Source organism: Saccostrea echinata, unplaced genomic scaffold (assembly GCF_033153115.1).
Source record: "Saccostrea echinata isolate AGI-Se365-2 ecotype Australia unplaced genomic scaffold, CSIRO_AGI_Sech_v1 ptg000030l, whole genome shotgun sequence".
Taxonomy (NCBI): domain Eukaryota; kingdom Metazoa; phylum Mollusca; class Bivalvia; order Ostreida; family Ostreidae; genus Saccostrea; species Saccostrea echinata.
Genome location: NW_026889779.1, coordinates 22882693 through 22904807, shown reverse-complemented (window position 1 = coordinate 22904807; position 22115 = coordinate 22882693). Strand labels below are relative to the sequence as shown.

At 34.4% G+C, this 22115-nt stretch overlaps 1 protein-coding gene across 1 annotated transcript; it reads right to left on the bottom strand.

Moving 5' to 3' along the window:
• Positions 1-989: 989 nt before the first annotated feature.
• Positions 990-20413, bottom strand: LOC133196959 (uncharacterized). The gene is made up of 2 exons (XM_061332801.1): positions 15553-20413; positions 990-5492 (listed from the first exon to the last, which is right to left on the bottom strand). Exons 1-2 carry the CDS (start codon positions 20411-20413, stop codon positions 4783-4785), a joined length of 5571 nt encoding a protein of 1856 aa, XP_061188785.1. The 3' UTR covers positions 990-4782.
• Between the last annotated feature and the right edge of the window lie 1702 nt (positions 20414-22115).

Genomic DNA, 22115 nt, shown 5'->3' with positions numbered 1-22115 from the left:
ATCACTTTTCAGCTTCTACTGTAGAACCACAGGACCAATTTTGAAGGGGAACAAAACATGTGAATTCCATGACCCCCGCCCCTCCGGGGCTTGAGGGATAGGGCTAAAACCATCAAAATTGATGCAATCTTTAAAAATCTTCTCAATTAAGAAGCTAAACTGTTGGCATGTTTGTAATAAGCATTGAGTCCTTTACCAAATTGTGAAATTATGGCCCCTGGGTTAGGGGTTCTGGAGTTAGGGTGGAGCTCTATTGATAGCATAGTGAAAATGCATACATTCTTTTAAAAGATCCTTCTTTAGCAAACTAAGAGCACATCTATGATGATCAAGGTTGCCTTGTGAAATTCTTGGGCCCTAGTATTATTAATTCAATAACATAAAGAAATCGAATACTGTAGGCTGACATTTTTCCGCGTGGGAATAATTCATGCTATAAACGCGGTCAAAAATTTTGCTTTAAGATATACAATGGCAATCCAAGAAACCCCTGTCATTTTCTACCGCGGATTGAAACAGAAATTGTGACTCTGCAGAGTTATGTCCCCATGGAATAAAACAGGGTTAGGATTAAAGCAGGCTTATGGTATCTTAAAGATGCTATCTAACTAACGTTAGGGACAAATTTATTAACAAGAATCACTAATTGTGCATAAATAATATAATTATGAGAGGTCATATAGCTGCAACGTAAATCCTTCTTGAAACTCTTAATCCTCTTTTGACCTTCACATTCTGGATACGGATTGGAATGTGAATTTTCTTCCTTGACTTTGATTTTATTAAAGATAGTATACATAAAGGTTTTATAACCAGTGCTTGTTTTTTTCTCTTTTTTTGAGAGAGAGAGGAGGGGGATCAAGGAGAAAGAGAGGGGGTAAGAGTGGATAGTGCTGTGTTTCTTACAAATTATTCTTAGTTCAGGTAAACATAACTGAAAAATTAAGTCACTTATTCACAAACAAAATACATCAATATTTCACCTGTTTTATTTTTTGTAGTTATTAAGACATTTACACCTGATGATGATAATAATAACACAATATAAATGTATATTTAGGAATCCCTAAAAAAGGAGTAAAGAAAACTTTAAACACAAGTTGTCCATGATTAGAAAAATAGTAAAATTGCAGCATGGGCAAAGTTTTGAAAATGAAAATGAGATTCAATTTTGTTTTAAAGTTAACAAATGATTCAGAAATATTTCTAAACTTTGATGATAAGCTTTTAGTCATCTTTGTTTACCTTAAACATTGAATGCACACCAATGTTTTACTCTCTGTCAAAGATGTCATTGTATAAACCTACTGACAACATAATTATAACACACTTGTTGACAACAAACTATGAAATCACATTTCTTTTTTCAACTTTAACAACAACAAAGAAGAATCCACTTTTTTTTTTTTTTACAACTATGCACTTTATCTGTACTTTCATTACATTTTTAAAGAAATCTTTTTCATGCTCCAACTCTTTTCAAAAATTTAACAAAATGAAGAAAGTTTGAAACAACATATTCTTAAAATAAAAATATTGCCTATGGTAAATCTTAAGCAGCACTGAAATATTAATACAAAGCACAACAATGACCCCAAAAAATCAGGCATGTAAATAAAGTGCATGCAGTAAAATAAGCAAAAAAAAAAAAGAAAGACACTTTATAAACACACAACATATAAATAAAATGGGAAAACCTTAAACTGGTTAAAAATTAAACTGCCCTATGCATCCTGCACCAAAAAGCTCAAACAGACATTTCCCTCATTCAAACAAATGTAAAGGGAAAAAAAATTATACCAAATTTTACTTAATTGGTTTTGCATAAAAAAACATTTATCAAGGAATATTATCATTGTAAATCATATCTGTTGAGAATTCTTTTCTTAAACTGCATATTACTTAGTGTTGATCCACAACTTCACCATTTTGTGAAACAACTCTATTGCCCCTTTCTTAACTACATAAACATAACCTATTTTACATTTTGCAATTGATATTTTGGTCCTAAGGTAGTGAATAGCAAAAAACATCAACCAATTTTCAAGAAATGTATGGATAATGAAAGGTTCCCCTTCCCCTCCCCAAGTACACAGACAGTACTTATTCTTTATGAGCATAATTTAATGTTACAACACATTCTTAGCCATACACAGATTAGCCAATCACCATTTATATCTGGCGGCACAAGCTGCCATGCTTTATGATTGATTTCACTCTGTAACCATGCTTTCTGAATGCATACATTTAAAATTCAAATGATTTTAATTAAAAATAAGAAAAATATAAGAATTTAAGCATTAACCAATCCAAATTCAGCACACATGCATGCATGCCCTGCATCCTTTTTTTTTTTGATGATGATAGATGGATACATAATACATTACTAATTGCCAATCTTGCATTCTTAGACTATCATAAGAAAGTTATACCCCTGCTTCTAAGTTAAGCTAATTAGATTTCAGTTCATACACTTGTCTCTGTTTTCATGTTTTCTTGTATATACTTGCACAGAATATCTTGTAATATATACACATATTTTAAATTTCAAAGTATTTTGTCAAAAAAGCATGGACGTTATAAGGACTTTGGTATCAATCAATCAGAGCATGCACATTCTCTCATGCAAGTTTATTGACTCTTGACATGTAGACTTTTCACTTATCTATATAATTTAAGAACATTTTATCAAAAAGAAGGAAAGTTGTAGCTTTTTGGATTTTAACAAAATATAGTGCACACTTGCAAGCATATGATAGCAAAATCAAAGAACTATATACGGTAACCCCAATAAAAGCCAGCTTTTGAAAATACCTCGAAATGTATACATTTGTATTATATTCAAAATCTTAATGACAAAATTTATTATAGTTTGGAAATAGATTATCTGCAATTCATGTTGCTGTGACTTCACAAACTGTTTGGATTTTCTATTATTTTCACGAAAGAGGTCAAAATTGACAAAATTCGCTAAAATTTGAATGTACAATTTACTGAGCACAAGCTTGCCCCAGAACAATATGCACACATCATTCACATAATAATTCTATTATATGCATTATATCAAAAAGATCAAAGGCAGCAGACCTGTGCATGCGCTCGATGAATTTTAATAAAAAACATTTACATTTCCAAATATTTTTTCCCCAAGATTCTTTGCAAATTAGAAAAAGTTCATGTTCACAAGAACTACCGTGGGACGAGTGAGAATATTTCCATTGTGACCTAAAAGTAAAAAAAATAGTGCAAACTTTTTTTTTTTCAAAGACGATTGTTGAATGACAAAAATATTTAGTAAATCATCAGAAAAATAATGTAAATATAAGGAATGAATTTAATTTTTGAGAATTCATGAGGTACATGAAGTACAACAGTTCACGCCTGCATATTCATCATATTCATCATTACGTGATTCATGAAATATGCTGGTGTTCTCATGAATTCTCAAAATTAAATTAATTTCTTAAATCAACTTAAAATACACCTTTTTCTCACAAAATCATTGAAATTTTGAATTTACGTCATCTTCTTGAAGTCATATTTAACATATGGCATTATGACTGACGAAAATAGGTAATGCTTTCAAGTCTGCAGATGTTCTTCTGGTTTAGAACAGAATTTTGGAGTTCTCCATTGCAGTTTAATTTTGGAGGCAGATATTGGTCATAACCTAATATAGTACTTTACTCCACACATCCATAAAACATGTGTCTTTACCTTAAAGAGTTCCAAATCAATCGGAGCTGTAGTTTCTGAGAACACTTGCACTCAGAAAAGTATGGGAAAAGAAGAAGAAGCTGTAAAAAACATGTTAACAAACTATGTTTGGGGGCATAACTACACAAATAAACAGGTTTTGTTTCTCTGGCAAAAATATGTGATGAAGTTATAAGCTCTCATCATAAGTGAACAATCCCAAATATCCTTCAAAAAAATAAATTAAGATTTAAAGAATGGCACAAAATTTGAACAGTAATGGCTAATGAAATGTCAGATGTCCTAAAGGAACAGCTAACCAAGGAATGCATCAGCACAAAATGCATGTATTATCAATACACAATGATGAAAAATGGATGAATGCAATAAGTGCATTGTCATCAAGTGTGCATTACATCACAAAGTACTTCTCACTTGTGCCTTAAGGATGTACTCATATCTCTAGTGTATTAAATTACATTTTCAAATTAATCAAAGAGCATAAAAATATCTTTTATAGATTCGTAATAAACAATAAGGATTGTTCACACTCACCAAAAAATATATTATCTTTTAATGAACCACACTGTTTCTAGATTTGTTTTACCTGTTCACACTCACCAAAAAATATATTATCTTTTAATGAACCACACTGTTTCTAGATTTGTTTTACCTCATTGGCAGCTTAAATTGACTCTTGGGTGTATCAAAATTAGGATTTTACATGTGAAAAAATGTATATCTTAGGTTTATGAATATACAAATCTTTAAAACCTGCTAATAAATAAAAGTTTTACACAAACTATAAACTTATATCAATGACTTAATGCTTCAAAAATCTATGACTATTTATAAACTGTGTATTTTTGTATCTGATACAGTTCATAGTTTTTTGACACATGGTGCCACTAGTATGCAGATGTTGCAGAAAAAAAGAAAATTATGTTCATTCCTATGAGCAGTATAGAAAAATACACAAAGCATGCAGAAATGAAATCCTCATTCATATAGTGTTGTGTTATGAGTAAACGCATGAACCAAAATGATTAAAAATGAACAAAAACAGAAACAAAATTACAAATCACATTAAACTGGTTGTAGATTGCTCCCAAATCGCTCAATAAAGTCAGAAAACTGCTGCTGTGTTAACATGTCCATGTTCAGAGTTCGAACTCCATACTTATTTAGAAACGAATCCACGTCATCCAAGCTGCCGTGAAATGTGTCTTCCAGATTAATCTGGCTGGAATTCAACTTGTGCACCAAAGTTTTTAGTGGGTTATCAAATTTGATTTTCCTCTTTCTTCCTCGTTGGAATCGATTGCCGCCATTGTCTATGATTTCTGATGAGTGAAGTTCATCAGTGTCAGTTTCTCCTCCACTTGTTAAACTGTCACTTCGCTTCACCTGTCCATTCAGACCTCCGTTTGCCTTTGATGAAGCCACATCACTGATTCCAGTTGTTTCATCGTTGTCAGCCTCACTGACAGATTTATCGACATTTTTTGCACCACTACCCTCATATTCCATAGGTTCTGTCTCGGTTTTTACATCACCATTGCTGTCTTCAGTTAAGTCCAGCTGAACTTCTTCAGTGTCATCATTACGGTAGAATTTATCCTCCTCACTGACTTGGAATTCCATGAGGCAGGCTGGGTGGTTTGTATGCTTGTCATAGCAGTGTAGGCGTACTTGATGACGGAGCGGGGCAGCATATACACAGTATACGCAGCTAAAGCCTTGATTTAGTTGGTTCATATCCTTAGGCCTTACAACAAATGAAGAGGGAGTGAATCCTAAAACAAACAAAATTATGTTAAAACCAGGACATAACATATAAACAACTGATGTAAATATAAACTAAGGAAATAGCCAGAAACAACACTTCATCAAATTTACATCCGTGTTTGGAGGATTCACATGGGCTACAGATATAATGATTAACTCAGGAGGATGTATATATAGGTCATTGAAAAATAAGATAAATCATCTTGATTTCATATCAGAAAAAAAAAAAATTTCACAGTGAGAATAATTAAATGAGGACAAGTTGCAAAACTCAGCAATTTCTTCCTTAAGTTTTTACAGTAACAGTGGAATCTAATAGCAACACTATCCATATAACACCCATCCTCCTGACAATCAGCTATACCAAATCACATTTAAACTTTCTCTGTTCTCTTCCGGAAACTTTCATTTACCTGTCCACATGTCACAATTATACCAGAAGTCTGTCTATCAGGTGTTACATAGGTCAAGATGGTTCAGATCTGTTACAACATTTGTTCAGGTTTCATTAATACAACTGATTACAACTCGCACAGCCCTTAGGAAAGACATTAACTCAGAATATCAGACACAGTTAAATGCTCACAAAGAAGAGGTAATTTCCCCAGAACTTTGGCTCAGCAATTTTATTTACTGACCAACTAATCTATTAGGATACATTTTTATTAATCCTTAATAAAATGGAGAGGTGTTAACTGTTCTTTTTAGCTCACCTGAGTTGACAAATGTGATTCTTTAATAACCTCACCCTATGTTCTCATTATGAATTCTTATTTCATTCCCATTAATAATTCAATATAGGGTGTCATTGACATTCAATTTAAAACAAAAAGAAACTTGAATTTCATTCAATCTAAAATACTTTAATTGTGGTTATTTTAAGAAGCCAAAAATGTGAAAAGAATTAAACTGATACATAGGCCACAATGCTTACCTGAGTCACATTGGCACTACCGATAAAACAAAAAGATTTTGGGTTCTCTCCTCACTCACATGAAAAAATATTTTGTCCCCAATATTGTGGCCCTTCTTAAACCTCAAGGTTCATGTCATTGTTAAATCCAATTTTACAACAAGGAGATGCTTCAATATTTTATCTAGCTGACTAACATGACCTTCTATTCTGCAGCAGATTTATATTCCACTTGCTAACATCTGATCCCCAGTTTTAGCCCTGCTCTAATCTCAAGGTTCATACATGTAATGGGGGGGGGGGGGGAGATGAATACCTGCAACTTGGGAATGTATGCATAATATTAATATGATTTAGGGGACCCGCAAATCTGAAAGTGAATTGCTGACAATAAAGAAAGAGGATGTAGAAGGGGAGGGCAATTCCCCGCTCTGAGACGATAATTTTTCTCAATTTTCAAAGATCACCAAAAAGTTGTACTTTTATAAAATTATGTTTTTAGTAATGGCATCTTCAACACATTTGATTCATTTATTTTACTGAATGACTTATTGGTTAATAATGTGTTTTTAAAGTTGCCAGTTATTAATAAGCATATTTATTGGAAAATGGGTTTGTTGGAGCAATAAAAAAAAGATTTTTGAATATGAATATGTCAAGTCTCCATTATACATTAATGTGTAAATGACATAAAAGTAAATGTAAATCTATTTTATGCTTTTGAAAAATGGAATCGAACATTTCTGAAAAAAATTATACACTTCAATAAACTCATTTATTTAAATTAAAGATTTGATGATCATAGGCTTCAAAGTGTCCAAGATATGCACCTAAATCAATATGAAAATGAAGACCTGCAAAATTCAAAAAGTAGGTCACTATGACCTACTTTCAAGTCAAACATAATATGAGGTCCTAAAATGCATCAACTCACAAGATCTGATGATCCTAGTTCTCATAGTGTGCAAAATAATTTTTAGGGTCAAATTTGAAGAGATCTTGAGACCATACCCTTTGCCTTGAACAATTTTTAATTTACAATGCATCCTCAGCAACCAATACTTTTTTATATTTCCACAATTACCTCCCCTTGCTATAGGGTCACTTCCCTATTGGAATAGGTATGAATGAAAGCCTTTGCACAAGGATACTCTGTGACGAAATTTGATAACTAGATGTGTCGTAACGCCACGAATGCCCCTACAGGCAGCCAAAATTTCAAATGTCATATTTAGTTTCACATTTGTTTGCACAAAAGATTTTTTTTGAAGTTCAAGGGGCATAACACTGTAAAAAAATCATCGTACCACAACTAAATTCAAACTTGACTAGTATTTTCTGGTAATCCCTGGCATATTTTCTGGCATATGCAATTCCAACCTTATACATACATTCCTACAAAAGTAAGAGAGTGGAAACTGAAAATTTCTTATTTTTCTAAGTTCAAGAGGGATAACTCTGTCAAAAATCATCAGATCACAACCAAATTCAAACCTGACCTGTATTTTCTGGTAAAATACATGCACATGCAATTTCAACCATATACATACATCCCTACAAAAGTTAAAGAGCAGAAACTGAAAAGAGCTAGAACCACGAACCATCAAAATGTGCCTTAAATTTTAGACAAAATTTAAGTTTGAAATCACTAAGCCTGTCATATGTTATATTGTAGTGCACAATGTCATGCTATTCTACATACAGTTTTTTGCCACACAGACCACCGTCTTTAGCACATGCGCAGCATCAAATATACAAATGAAGTTAAAAACTGCTAAAAAACGTCGATTTTACGGTAGTTATTTCAAAATTTGAATGTGGCCACACTCAAGTACCGATTCCAAACTTTGCAGAGAGAAAAATATTACATATATGCATTTTTAAGCAAAATATCTTAGAGGTACTCAAGTGTGGCCAATATGAATTTTACATTTTATGAACGACGAGCTATCAGAAAATGAAGCATGGCCCTCCATTTTAACAGTAGTTATGAGTTCATTATATACGTAAATAGCTTAAATTAGTTATTAGTATATGAGATTTATTCTTGATAATTACATAATCCCTAATTTGTCAATTATTTTGTTCTAGAATATCTTAAACTCACATTTAACATGTGTTGTTTCATATAAAATTTAAAATTACGTTCCTTTCATTTGTGCTTATGTAGATCAATGATGACATCATAATATGGCGTTTTTGACGTCGACTGCATCTCATACATAATTTGAAGAAGTTTGTCAAAATAATTTCAAAATAGATAATTGAAAAGTGTCGAAATCCAGTTTCCGATTTTTTGCCAGTAATACATGTTGAACGTAATTTTTTTTCCAGATTTATTATATCAATAAAAATGCAAATGCCTAATTCAAAGGTTATTATCTAAAATACATACAATACGCAAAAATTATGCGCATTTTAGATATACATGAAGCGGAAATAGTTTGACTTGTTCACACACTGATATTTTATATGAAGAAATTATACGGTATTTATGCATTCAACATCGGTTAATTGACGTGTTCTCGATCCAATTATCAATGATTTTATTTAGCTAACAGCTTACATATCATATACCCGTTTAAAAAATAAAATGACTTAAAATTTTTTGACGTACACAAAAAGGGAAAAAAGAAAAAAATTCCAATGCGCGGAAAGAGGGGGGGGGGGATGTTTTGACAATAAAATTCCCTGAAAGGGGGTGCGGGTGTAAGACACTTCTTTTGAACAAGCCGCTAAATAGACTCTTCTTACCAATTTACAGGGGTCCGTGTTTCTTGTGTGCATGTGTGGAGGAGTGTTTCAAGGACATCTATCGGTCATTTTATTATATAGATCTAATAACTCTGAAATTGAATAACTCCGGAACACCCCCCTCCTCTCCCCTACAGATCTGCGCATACGTATATGCATCATTTTATATCTAAAGAAAAGTGTCCGACCCAATGTCAAATGTGTCCGAAATTCTATTACATCTGAATGCATTTTGAGGTACAATACCGAGGTGATCCAAATAAACTGAAAAAAAGGTGTCCAACTTACGATTTGCACACATAGGATATATAAGATAGTAATGCCTTTCCAATACATTCATTTACTATTAGATGGTTTGCCTACATGTACCGGCTTTCCAAATCACATTTAGGGTGATCAGACATAGCATGGATCGGACAGCTTTAACAAATTAGATCATTAGGGTAAAAAATTAGATTCAAAGGATTATTAGTTTAGAGAGGAATTCCTACGGAGGTGATGTAAAAATGTTACTTAAGGGGGTGACAATTAAACAGAAAGAAAAAAGCTTTTGAAATATGAATAGTCCAGGACATACTTTATTTGTCAATCTATATTATATACAACCTATTTTAATACTACAATAAATGTGAAATTGGGACAATTATTTTGTTAGAAAAGGCCCTTCACTAAAGACTGGTAGTTTAGCTGGTTTAGCTTCAATTATTAAAATAAAATGTGGCAAGGTGGTAATTTTGACGGAATCGAGGAGTAGGAGGAGAAGAGCAGCGATGAAAAAGTTTATTTAATCTAATAAAAAAGTAGATGAAGGTCTCCAGACATAATTTGACCCTGCCCCTTTCCCAGGTACTACTCTTCTGAATGTGCATCTTTTCTTTGTGCGATTTTAAATGATGATATTTTTATAAGCACATGAAACACATACTGGAGACAAGATACAATCATTTACTGATGTAAATACTTGAACTGTTCAACAATATAACAAAGAATAAACATACGCACTGTTTCTTATGCAGTACATTCTCATGTATGCGTTTCGAAATTAAAATGCATGTGTTACGTTATTCCGCTACGATAGCCCCCCCCCCCCCCCCCCCCCCCCCCCGACCAAAAAAAAACACACAAATGGAAGCGATAGTACATAATAAATAAAAAAAATAATAAACATGATTCTGCTTTTAGGGCAAGATACATGTCTGATAGGAAAAAACTACATTCAAATACGTGTATTTAGGGGAGGGGGTCAAGAATTTTTTGTTGTCTAACATCGATAATTATTGTACATGAAACTTTATGTAAATGTTTATATGAATCAACAATTATAAGAGATACCATTTATTTACAGTTTATAAATAATAGTACGCTATAATTAAATTTCATTCAACATTCATCATATTTACTTTTTTTGAAAGGGAGGTCATGTTGAAAACTATGTAAATTGGGTTTTATGTTATAAACATAGGCACTTGTTTCGGTAATAATTTTTTGACCTATAGTATAATACAATAGCACTTGTTTCGGTAATAATAACTTGTTTTGGTATGTGCTAATCCCGGGCAGAGATTTTTTACTTTTTTTGAAAGGGAGGTCATGTTGAAAACTATGTAAATTGGGTTTTATCTTATAAACATAGGCACTTGTTTCCGTAATAATTTTTTGACCTATAGTATATAATACAATAGCACTTGTTTCGGTAATAATAACTTGTTTTGGTATGTGCTAATCCCGGGCAGAGATTTTGATTGGCTAAAAATCTGCTTCTAAAATTACATCGGATAAACATCGTAATGTTTTTAGGGAAAATCAGACTTAAACAAATTCTTTTTATTCACTGCAATATTTGAACACTGGAATTGAATTATTAAACCCACTCATTTTTGTTCTCTGTCCGGGATTAGCACATACCATTTCATGGGTTAAATCGACTCGGCGAGCAGAGATTTGACGCTGTTTACAGAGATAAAAGAAAATAAAGACAAGGATGTTATATATGGTTGTGTAGATAAATTATCGTAGAAGACATAGGTATAAACAGTTTGCCAGTGCGTTTCCTCTGAAAGTGTAAATGAGTGCGATTCTGGGGGAGGGGGGTACTCCATGTAATTCGGAGTTGGATACCTTGCGTTATTATTATACTATGGGTCAAAAATTTATTACCGAAACATGCCTGTGTTGTTATTATACTATGGGTCAAAAATTTATTACCGAAACATGCCTGTGTTATTATTATACTATGGGTCAAAAATTTATTACCGAAACAAGTGTCTGTAATTAGAAATTAAACTTTTGATCTCGTCACAGATTTTGAATAACATAAAAAAAAATCGATATTATAATATCTAGCGGATTATAATATATTATCACTCTAGAAAACTAATATTTAGAGATAGAAAGTTTTTGTTCAGTTCATGTATTTTAAATAAAAGTAGCCTATCAGTTACAAAAACCCTTTTTCAGTTTATGTTGAAAACTAAATGAAAATCGGCGAGACATTCAATTGTTTTAATTCATTTCATTGTAAAAACGCACATATGATTTGGAAATAAGTCCTTCGCACTCACAAAGTACTCCTCTCTGATAATTCAATTTTCATTTAATTAGAATAAGATCTTTAATAGCCTCACATGCTCGCTACGAAAAGGGTTTGACAATTACCATACTGGACATCACTTTCTATTGAAAATATGTATTTGCCTTTATATTTCTATCCAGTTGAGATGAAGCTTTCCAAAATTTATTTTTGATATCAGAAAATAATGTAGAATATAGCATTTATAAGTTATACGTCTGTAGTATAAGATACTTTAATACTAAACAAAAGGACTATTGCAGTGCTCATGTGTACAAAGATAGCAGATACTGTAGAACGCTCCTTCGTCAAATGATTCCCAGTCGCGGGGACACAGATTATTCTTCCATGTACTATAGGATATAATGCAATCGGTTTACACTTGCGCGCAGTTATCGCATAAACTGCAATATGAAACCAATACCTTTCTTTGTTTTTGTTTTGTTTTTTTTAATATATTGGTTAAATGATCATGATGCTGATTAGATACTTCTCTATTCCAAGTTTAAGTTTTTAAATGTGTTCATATAATTGCAATCATGGATTTTTTACGATGTTACGATGTAACATAATGACGTTACATTACAAATAATGACGTTCCTCACGCAAATTTCAATGAAAACAATACCATAATGTAAAATCTCTTCTTGAAAAAGTATAATAGATATCTAAAAAAGAAAAACAGTAATGAAAAGCTAAAAGTCTCTACTATCTATATTGAAATCCTCATTCATTTTTGAGTTAAAGCACATTTTGATGGTTCGTGGCTCTAGCTCTTTCTTATTTTTTCCTAAGTTCAAGAGAGATAACTCTGTCAAAAATCATCAGACCAAGACCAAATTCAAACTTGATCTGCATTTTCTTGTAAAATACTTGCATATGGAATTTCAACCTTATAAATACATCCCTACAAAGGTTAGAGAGCAGAAACTGAAAATTTCTTCTTCTTTTTTTTCTAAGATCAAGAGGGATAACTCTGTCAAAAATCTGACATTGGACCATGGTTAAATTTGAACTTGACCTACCTATTCCTATGACGTATCTATATTTAAATTTGAGTTGAATGTGTGCAAGTGTTGCCAAGATAATGAATGGAAAGTCAATTATGAAGGAATGACAGAACAGGGTAACACTATATCCCCATGATGGGGACATAAAAATTGGCCAAGGGGTTCTTGAGATATGGTCCACATTCAAAAAAGTTTATGCCTTCAGCTCAGAAGAGCTAACAAGAGGCCCAGGGGCCTTCTGTAACTTCTGTTTATCAGCAGATTATTTTCCCTATATATTCTATGTAAAACTTAGATCAAATATTTTGACCCAACCGTACCCCAAGGGGGTCATTATTCAAACAAACTTGAATCTACAATGCCTGAGGATACATCCAAATTATTAAGAATATTCAAAGCTTTGCTGTTCTTGAGAAGATCTAATATTTTGAATGATTTTTTTCCAATATATTCTCAAGTAAAACTTTGACAGCCCAATGTGGCCCCACCTTACCCCATGGGTCATTATTTGAACTAACTTCAATCTACACTACTTGAGGAAGCTTCAATATAAATATGAATGATCATGGCTTTACTGTTCTTGTGACTGAAATTTTTAAAGATTATTCCTATATATTCCCATGGTGGCCCACCCTACCCCAGGGGGTCATGATTTGAATAACTTGAATCTACTCCTTGTCAGGAAGTTTTCATATAGTAAGTTTAATCTTTTCTGGCCCAGTGGTTCTTGAGAAGATTTTTAAGTGATCCCAACCAAATTTCTCCTTATTTTTTTTTTATAATATCCCCTTGGAAGACAGCTCAGCCCTAGCCCTTCATTTGAACAAACTTGAACCCCTTCATCCAAGAATACTCTGTGCCAAGTTTTGAAATCGGTCCCGTGGTTCTTGAGAACAAGATGAAAACATGAAAAGTTTATAATGACAATGTTAGTAGCAATGAGAATGACAGACAAATTTTGATCCTAAAAGTTTAATGAAGGCTCAGGTGTACTACTATAATTTTAATTTATAAACATGTATACATGCTGAAACACGTCATAATAAATCAATACCGTATATACTCGCCTATAAGTCGGTTTTTTGGGAGTTAAATTTTGGTCCAAAACTCTAGGTCCGACTTATAGGCGAGTCATAAAAAGATTAGTATTATCTGGACGTCGAAATGTAGTATGGATATATCATATCATTTATGCATTCTAAGATTATACATAAAGTACAAGTATTTACATATTTTAATAACTTTATTTTTATTTAAAGTGTGCATTATGTATTTTTCTTAATGATTTAAAATGAAATATCAGTGTCATTTCTAAGAATATTAACCGAAACCAGGTTAAAACATCAGAGCTTGGTTTGAAATTGTCAACTGATTCTAACAACAAGAGGCCCATGGGTCACACTGCTCACCTGAGTAACTTTGGCAATGCTGTTCTTTACCAGATTTCCCCCTTGTAATACTTATTGTGGCCCCACCATACCCCCGGGGGTCATGATTTTAATAATTTAAAATCTACACTATCCCACGATGTTTCCACATAAGATTCAGTTTTTCTGGCCCAGTTGTTCTTGAGAAGAAAATTTTCAAAGATTTTTCTTATATATTTCAATGTAAAACTTGGATTCCCTATTGTGGCCCCGCCCTACCCCCGGGGGTCATGATTTTTACAATTAAGCATCTACACCCAAGGATGCTTCCACATAAGTTTCAGTTTTTCTGGCCCAGTTGTTCTTGAGGAGAAGATTTTTAAAGATTTTTCTTACATATTTCAATGTAAAACATGGATTCCCTATTGTGGCCCCGCCCTACCCCCAGGGGTCATGATTTTTATAATTTAGCATCTACACTACCCCAGGATGCTTCCACATATATTTCATCTTTTCTGGCCCAGTGGTTCTTGAGAAGAAGATTTTTAAAGATTTTTCCTATTTATTTCAATGTAAAACTTGGATTCCCTATTGTGGCCCCAGCCTACCCCCGGGGGTCATGATTTTTACAATTTAGAATCTACACTACCCCAGGATGCTTCCACAAAAGTTTCAGCCTTTCTTGACCAGTTGTTCTTGAGAAGAAGATTTTTATAGATTTTTCTTATATATTTCAATGTAAAACTTGGATTCCCTATTGTGGCCCCGCCCTACCCCCGGGGGTCATGATTTTTATAATTTAGCATCTACACTACCCCAGGATGCTTCCATATAAGTTTCAGTTTTTCTAGCCCAGTTGTTCTTGAGAAGAAGATTTTTAAAGTTTTTTCTTACATATTTCAAAGTAAAACATGGATTCCCTATTGTGGCCCCGCCCTACCCCCGGGGGTCATGATTTTAACAATATAGAATCTACACTATCCCAGGATGCTTTCACCTAAGTTTCAGCTTTTTTGGCCCAGTGGTTCTTGAGAAGAAGATTTTTTAATGACCCAACCCTATTTTTGTCTTTTCTTGATTATCTCCCCTGGTAAGGAAACTTGGCCCTTTATTTTAAAAATTTAAACTCCCCTTCACCCAAGGATACTTTGTACCAAGTTTGGTTAAAATTGGCCCTATGGTTCTTGAGAAGAAGTTGAAAATGTGAAAAGTTTACAGACGGACGGACGGACGACGGACAACGGGTGATCAGAAAAGCTCACTTGAGCTTTCAGCTCAGGTGAGCTAAAAAGTTGTACCGACTTATAAGCGGGTAAATGGCAAATCCCTCTAAAATAACCTCAAAAAATACAACCGACTTATAGGCGGACCGACTTATAGGCGAGTATATACGGTATATTACAAATACAGTCATTAATAATCTTGACTTTCTAACAACATGAAAAATTGACTCACCAAGACTAGGAGAAGAGCGAGCCACCGGATGACACTTCTTGCGTCTCTTTTTGGTGACAAAGCTGTCCTCTGTGGAATCTGACTCAACTGAGTCACCACCTGATGTTCTTGACAAAGCTGGTATGTCCTTCAAGTTTTTCTTCAGAAGGCACTTTTCTGATGCTGCACCGCTGAAATCTGAACCTTTAGGACTGCAAGATCTTCTCTTCCATGCTTTCTTTTGACTGTAAGACTCCACAGTACTGGAATCATGAGAAGTCTCATCCTGATCTTTAATGGTCATCTTTTTGCTGTTGGAAGTGTCCTCCACAGATTCATCATCATCATCAAAATCTGGTTTATATGGATCTGATCTGCTAAAGTTCTCCATCTTTTCTTCTAAATAATTTTCCTTTGTTGATCTGTAGTCTAGTTCCATATTTCTCTCTGCTAGATATCTATTAAGATTAATTAATGCCCTGGAAATCATAGGGTCTTCATCTTGGTGTAAATCAACGGAATGCTGCAATGTCACATATTTATCTGTGGATGCAAACCCACAACGACCGCAGGACCAGTTACAGATCTTGTGCAAATACATCATGTGTAGCTCTATCCCTCTCAAAGTCCGCTTCTCAGCAAAGCAGACTGGACACGACACCCATTCATCTTTTGTGTCTTTTACTGAAGGAACATTAGCACTAGGGACTTTAAGTGGACTCTCTGTCTTTTTAACCTCTTCCTCTTGATCAGAATTCTCCTTTTCTTTAAGTTCTAACATGTTAAGGGCACCACATTTCTTCAGCTCACCTCTAGACATAGCTTGCACAGTTTCAATATCTGCAAAGGCACGCAACAAATATGGTGTGTTTTCTTTGTGAGACTTTTTGGAGTGTTTCACTGCAACAGATTTATTGTATGTCACATGGCCACAACGCCCACATTGTAATTTCTTCAGTTTATGTTTCATTGCCAAATGCCGCTGGACACCAATGTAGTTGGAATTAAATCCACACAAAGGACATGTTGCTTTTGTGCTCATTGGCCTCTTCACTTTCTTTTGCAATCTTTTTTGAAATGTGAGAACTTTTGAATGGTTAGGTTTCTTCTTCAGTTCTTTTTTATCCTTGGAGAGAAATTCCACCAGCTCATGTCCAAGATTAAGGTTGTAAGTAACACGCACTGCCTTGCTGATTTTCACATTGTGTTCCATGTTGCAATGCTCTGTTATGTCCTCTTTATTTTTCTTAATAAATTTACAGTATGGACATTTATACATAAAAACATTGTGTGTGCGTAAGAGATGCATTTGAATTCCTTTCCGAGTGAACTTCAGATCACACTTGATACACCTGAAATCCTGTGCTCCTTTGACTGGATACTTATGAGGCTGCACCCTCTCCTCAACCTCTCTCTCCTCAGCCTCTTTTTCACTGCTGTCCATCTGATCTTCTGCTTGGTTGTTCTCATCCTCTTCCTTGCTTTGGGAGTTTCTGTCATCAACAACCTCCTCCACTTCCATGGTTTTGCAGAATGATCTTTTGATGCCAGGAGAAGTACCAGGATGATCTGCATAGCAATGCCTCAGACATTCCTGTTTTGACATAGACATAAAAAGACACAGATTACATGTATATTCACACATGTTATGGACCCAGAAGGCATGGCGCTTGATTCCCATAGCACTGTCTGCAGACTGACCACAGTAGGGACATCTGTAGTATAATGCTAAAGCTTTTGTGTCTGGTTTGGTTGGAATGCTTGGTTTTGATGGCTTCAAAAATTCTGCTTCCATCAGAAGACCTCTCTTTCTTCGTCTGTAGAGATCTGGACTAGGATCAAATGTAGTTTTAAACTTGCGTACTCTTGGAAGATCCAGTATGTTACTTTCATCAACAATTTCGTAATTCTGAACTCTATTTGTTTGTTTTTTCCTTCGAGCAAATTTCTTCTTTCTTTTATGAAAACTGAAACTTTTGGATTTTCTTAAGTTTTTGTGCAGAAAGGAAGATTTCATTTTTTTGTATTGTTTTTTTGGTTGGTTGCTTTCTGACTTTCTGGAATATTTTGAGTGGGTGTGACCACTTTCACTGGTTTTAGAGTTAATCTTGGTTGCAGGCAAAGGCTCTATAATGTCACTCATTGCATCAGAATCATCCTCTTTCTCCTGAATGTTATCCTCTGATACATCAATGGACATTTTTTCACTACCATTACCAGAGGAAATTCTTTCTCTCTGAGAAAGACTACCATCAACATCCTTCTTTGAAATCTGAGACATATTATCACTTGTCAACTCAACATTTTCAAAGTTATTTTTGGTTTCCTCAGAGTCCTTCTTTGTGATTTCTGAAGGACTTGACACATCATCTGGATTAGTTGACTGAGATAAACTTTTAGTTTTACTCTCCATCTCTCCGAGTATGTCTCTGATTTTTTTCTTTCCGGAATATGTTTTCTTCACCACTCCCATCTGCACATCAGGTGTAGAATCATCAGTGCTCTCACCTAAAACTGTAGAGGCTGCTGCAGGACTGGCTGGATCAGATCTTTTTGAAGTAAAACGGAATCTCCTTTGATCACCAAAAAGTTCCTTTGAGGATTTATCATTTTCTTCATCAGATACCCATTTGTGATGTTTACATGCAATTACATTTCTTTCTAACTGTCTTTCAGCTTCACCATCTTTTTTGTATACAAAGTGTTGTCCAGCACATTCCTGGTGATTCCTTAGGTGGCTTGAGAAGCCATATTTGTTGCAGGAAGGGAATCCACAATTAGAGCACACATATGGTTTGTAGTTCAGATGAAGCATATAATGCCTACGGAAATTTTGAGCGGATTTTGTAACAAAAGTACACTTATCACATTGAAAATAAAACATTTTTACTTTATTCACAAGGGAAATGTCAATGGAATCATCATCAACATAGGTTGATGCATCTGCTTTCTGCTGGACTGGAGCAGCCTCTGGCTTTGCCACTTCTGGTTGAGGCTGTGGGCTTGAGACAGTAACCTGAGATCTATGATTTAATGGATTTGTTGGGGTGCCTACTTGTTTAACTTGGGCTTGTTTGGCTAATAAAATATGTGGTGCTATGGTTGTGGTAGAAGCTACTTGTGCTGCAGGGATGTTTGTTTGTGGCTGCATAGTACTGGTAATAGCTTGCATCTGAGTTGAAGTTGAAAACACTGGGATTTGAGAAGCTGAAAGTTGCAGAGAGTGGTTGGTTACATCTTGTTGACCAGTTGTTTTAGTTGCAGGTTGGGCTGTTGATGATGGTTGAGATACTGATGAGTGAATGAGTGTTGGAACACTTGTTATATGGGTTTCCTGTGTCCCTGGTTGAATAACACCTGTTACTTGTGGGTGGATCACTTGTCTAATGTTGGCACTTTGTACTAAAGGCACAATGCCAAGTGGAACCCCAGTGATAAACCTGTGATTGACTTGTGGTAGTTGACCACTATGGATGACATTCAGAGTTTGGTTTGTTAAAGGGAATCTGTTTGGTGTTGTCTGAATATTCATACCAGCAGGATAAACAGGACCAATCCCTGGAGTGTACACAACCTGAGTCAGTGGAGCGCTGGAGCTTGCCACAGATGGCTGGACATTAAATTGCTGGAATTGCTGCATGGCTACAGTATTGAGATCTGCTGTACCTCTAGAGAACTGGCCCATCAAAGGAATACTGGCAGGATTAACAGCCACCCCCAGAGCTGGGATCATTAGTGGGGGTGGTGGGGCTGTAGAGGAACTAGTGGGAGATACTGTTGTAGAGGGCTGGGTCAGATTGAACTGAGAAAAATCATCTGTATTTAAGGATTTCTCAACTTCACTTTCCTCTTTATCTAAGCATTCTGTACCTTTTGCAGCTTCCTCATTTTTATCTTTCGTCTCAATATCTGTTATGACTGGCTGGTCAGAATCTTTGTTATTTTCGCCACTCAAATTTTTGTCTTCAATTTCATCAACCTTTTCCATCAAATTCTCTTTCTCCACTGTTTCATCTTTTTCACCTGTATTTATCTTTAGGTTTGTTACATCTTGTTCCATTACATTTTCCCCTTCAACATTTTCTACATTTTCTTTCTCAATTGCACTATCTTTTTCTAAATTATCTTTTGGAACTGATATATCTTTTTCTGCATTTTCTTTCTCAACTGTTCTTCCCTTTTCTGCTTTCTGTTCCTCCAATGCTCTGTCTGTTTCTTCTCCAATTTCTTTTGTCCTCTCTTCACTGTCTTCAGTCCTTGTACCAACTTCAGTATTCTCCCTCTGCTTTTCCTCTTCCTCATCATTGATAACATCCTTTTCTGTTTGATTTTCCATTGATTTTTCCATCACAAAAGGTTCTACTTTCTCTACAACAGGTTCTTTCTCTTTTTCTTCTGCTGGTGCTTGATCTTCCTCAACAACCTGTCCTTTGTCTGCTTCTTCATCTGGCATTTGATCCTCACCTACAACTGGTTCCTTCTCATCCACTTGGGTACTAACTGCTGTGGAGACACCTTCTTCTCCCATTCCCCCAAGCCCTGTAGTTGCTGTCTCTCTTTCAGTATCACTGGAATCGGACAATCCCTCCTCACTCCCTGACTCTGAATTCTCAGACAGAGTTTCCTGAATTTTGTCCATCTGCTCCTTCACAGGGCTGTTGGCTCTCTGGATTAGTTTAGATTTCAGGTTCCTTCTTACTGTCTGTGAAAAATCAACGCTGGGCTCATCCATTTGCTCTATTATGTCATTGTTTTCATTCCTTACAACAACTGCAGGAATACTGCGTAGTTTTGTCTGTTTATCAGGAATGGTTTGTGTCACACTTGGTTCACTGTTTTCATCCTCTTTATCCTTTGGAGCATCTTTTACCTCAGCATCCATGTTTGGTTGTTGTCTCCCTTCAACTGATGTAGTCAAGTAGTACTCGAAATGTAACTTCACCTGTAATGACAAAAATTTTAATCAAAGCTCAGTTTTTAAAACTATGAAATGAGTCATAATTAGATATCAGACTTCATACACTAATACAAATTTTCATGTTTCATTATTAATGAATCCTGGGCTCGGCATTCTTGTCCTATGGACATATTTCTAGCTTTATTTGTGACCTCACAATAGGAGAGCTAATTTTGGCTTATTTTAGGTTTAACTTATAAAATAATGAATGCATAACGTAAAAGTTACATATTATATGTCTGAACTGGTGATGTTTTCTGGCCTTGACTTTTTTCCTATTGTTAATCATATCAGTAACCTCATTCTAGGGCAGGTATTACAGACTAACACTAAAACCTTTTGTTTCTTCTAAAATTCAGATAGTAAATGATTTTCGCCATGGAGAATTTCCTTCTCATAGTATAACGAACTTTTTAATTATTTATTCAAACAGGTTCAGTAAAGATCTACAAAGTCGGCAGTAGAACTTTTTAATATAGAAGATTTTCATACCATTACTGGAAGTTAAGTTTGAGCCCGCTTAACAGAAATCAAAAATTGCATGTTTAACAAAACATTTGGCAATATTTTGAGGTTTTAAGGGTTTGTATCTGTTCATTATATTCTTTGACAAAAGTTATCTTTTTTCCTCATTTGCAGCAAATAAAGAGTTATAAGTCAGCTCAAAACCAGGCTAAATGATTTTGGTAGTTATATGTATACTAAATGTCTAAGGTATGATTTGACTTTTACCCTAAAAAAAACAAGTCAAATTAGAACCTGAGTCTTAGTTACAAATTGACATCCACCTATTTGTTACAAGTTGATTTGTTGGGTTCATCTTGACTTGGTTATGAGTCAGTAAGATTGAGATGAATTGATACCATGGAGACCTAACTTTTATTACAACTATGAGTTTGTTTATTTCACCTTGTTTTTACTATCTTTCCATACATGTCCAAGAATGAACTTGATATCGATGACATCTACTATATCATGAGGATATTGTATCGATATTGATCCTAATCGGTACTATAAAATTGTAATTACTGGATTCCATAAATAAGACTAAGTGCTATGTCAATATCAATAATATCATGTCAATATCATATTGATATCAATCCTGATCTGTAAAATTTATTTTCAGGTTGAAGTATAACATATTACTACATTTCAACAGTAAAATACTGTGATTTATATATTGAATAAATATTATATTCTCTCACAGTGTAAAAGGATTATCAAAGTAGGAAACAATAATTCCTGGCCTGTCATAAGAGAGAGATAGAAACTAAACCGTCTTGATAGAGACTTAAACTGCCAATTTCATCCAAATATGTTGTTAAAATCCATATTACAATGTTTTCAATCTCACAAAGGCTAAGCTATTCATGACGTCTCAACCACTTAACTAGCCATTACACTACAGCCTATGACACTGATATGATATCCGATTATCGAAGACATTGACAATAGATCAAACTTATTAACTGGAAAGTACATACGCAGAAGTCTTGCATAAAGAAATACATTCACAAGAGCAATTATTAAAATGATTTGATATTGAAAGAATATCGACGATATCGATGGCAAATACAATCTTTGTCAATCTAAAGAAGTTAAACATATAGACACACATATATACAAT

What these genes read in the sequence shown, in the direction of transcription:
- LOC133196959 (XM_061332801.1), bottom strand. Translation starts at nt 20,413, where the DNA reads ATGGATGCTGAGGTAAAAGATGCTCCAAAGGATAAAGAGGATGAAAAC. An exon ending in TCGCTCTTCTCCTAGTCTTG is followed by an intron (nt 5,493 to 15,552) that starts GTGAGTCAATTT and finishes TGTTTGTTTTAG; the next exon opens with GATTCACTCCCTCTTCATTT.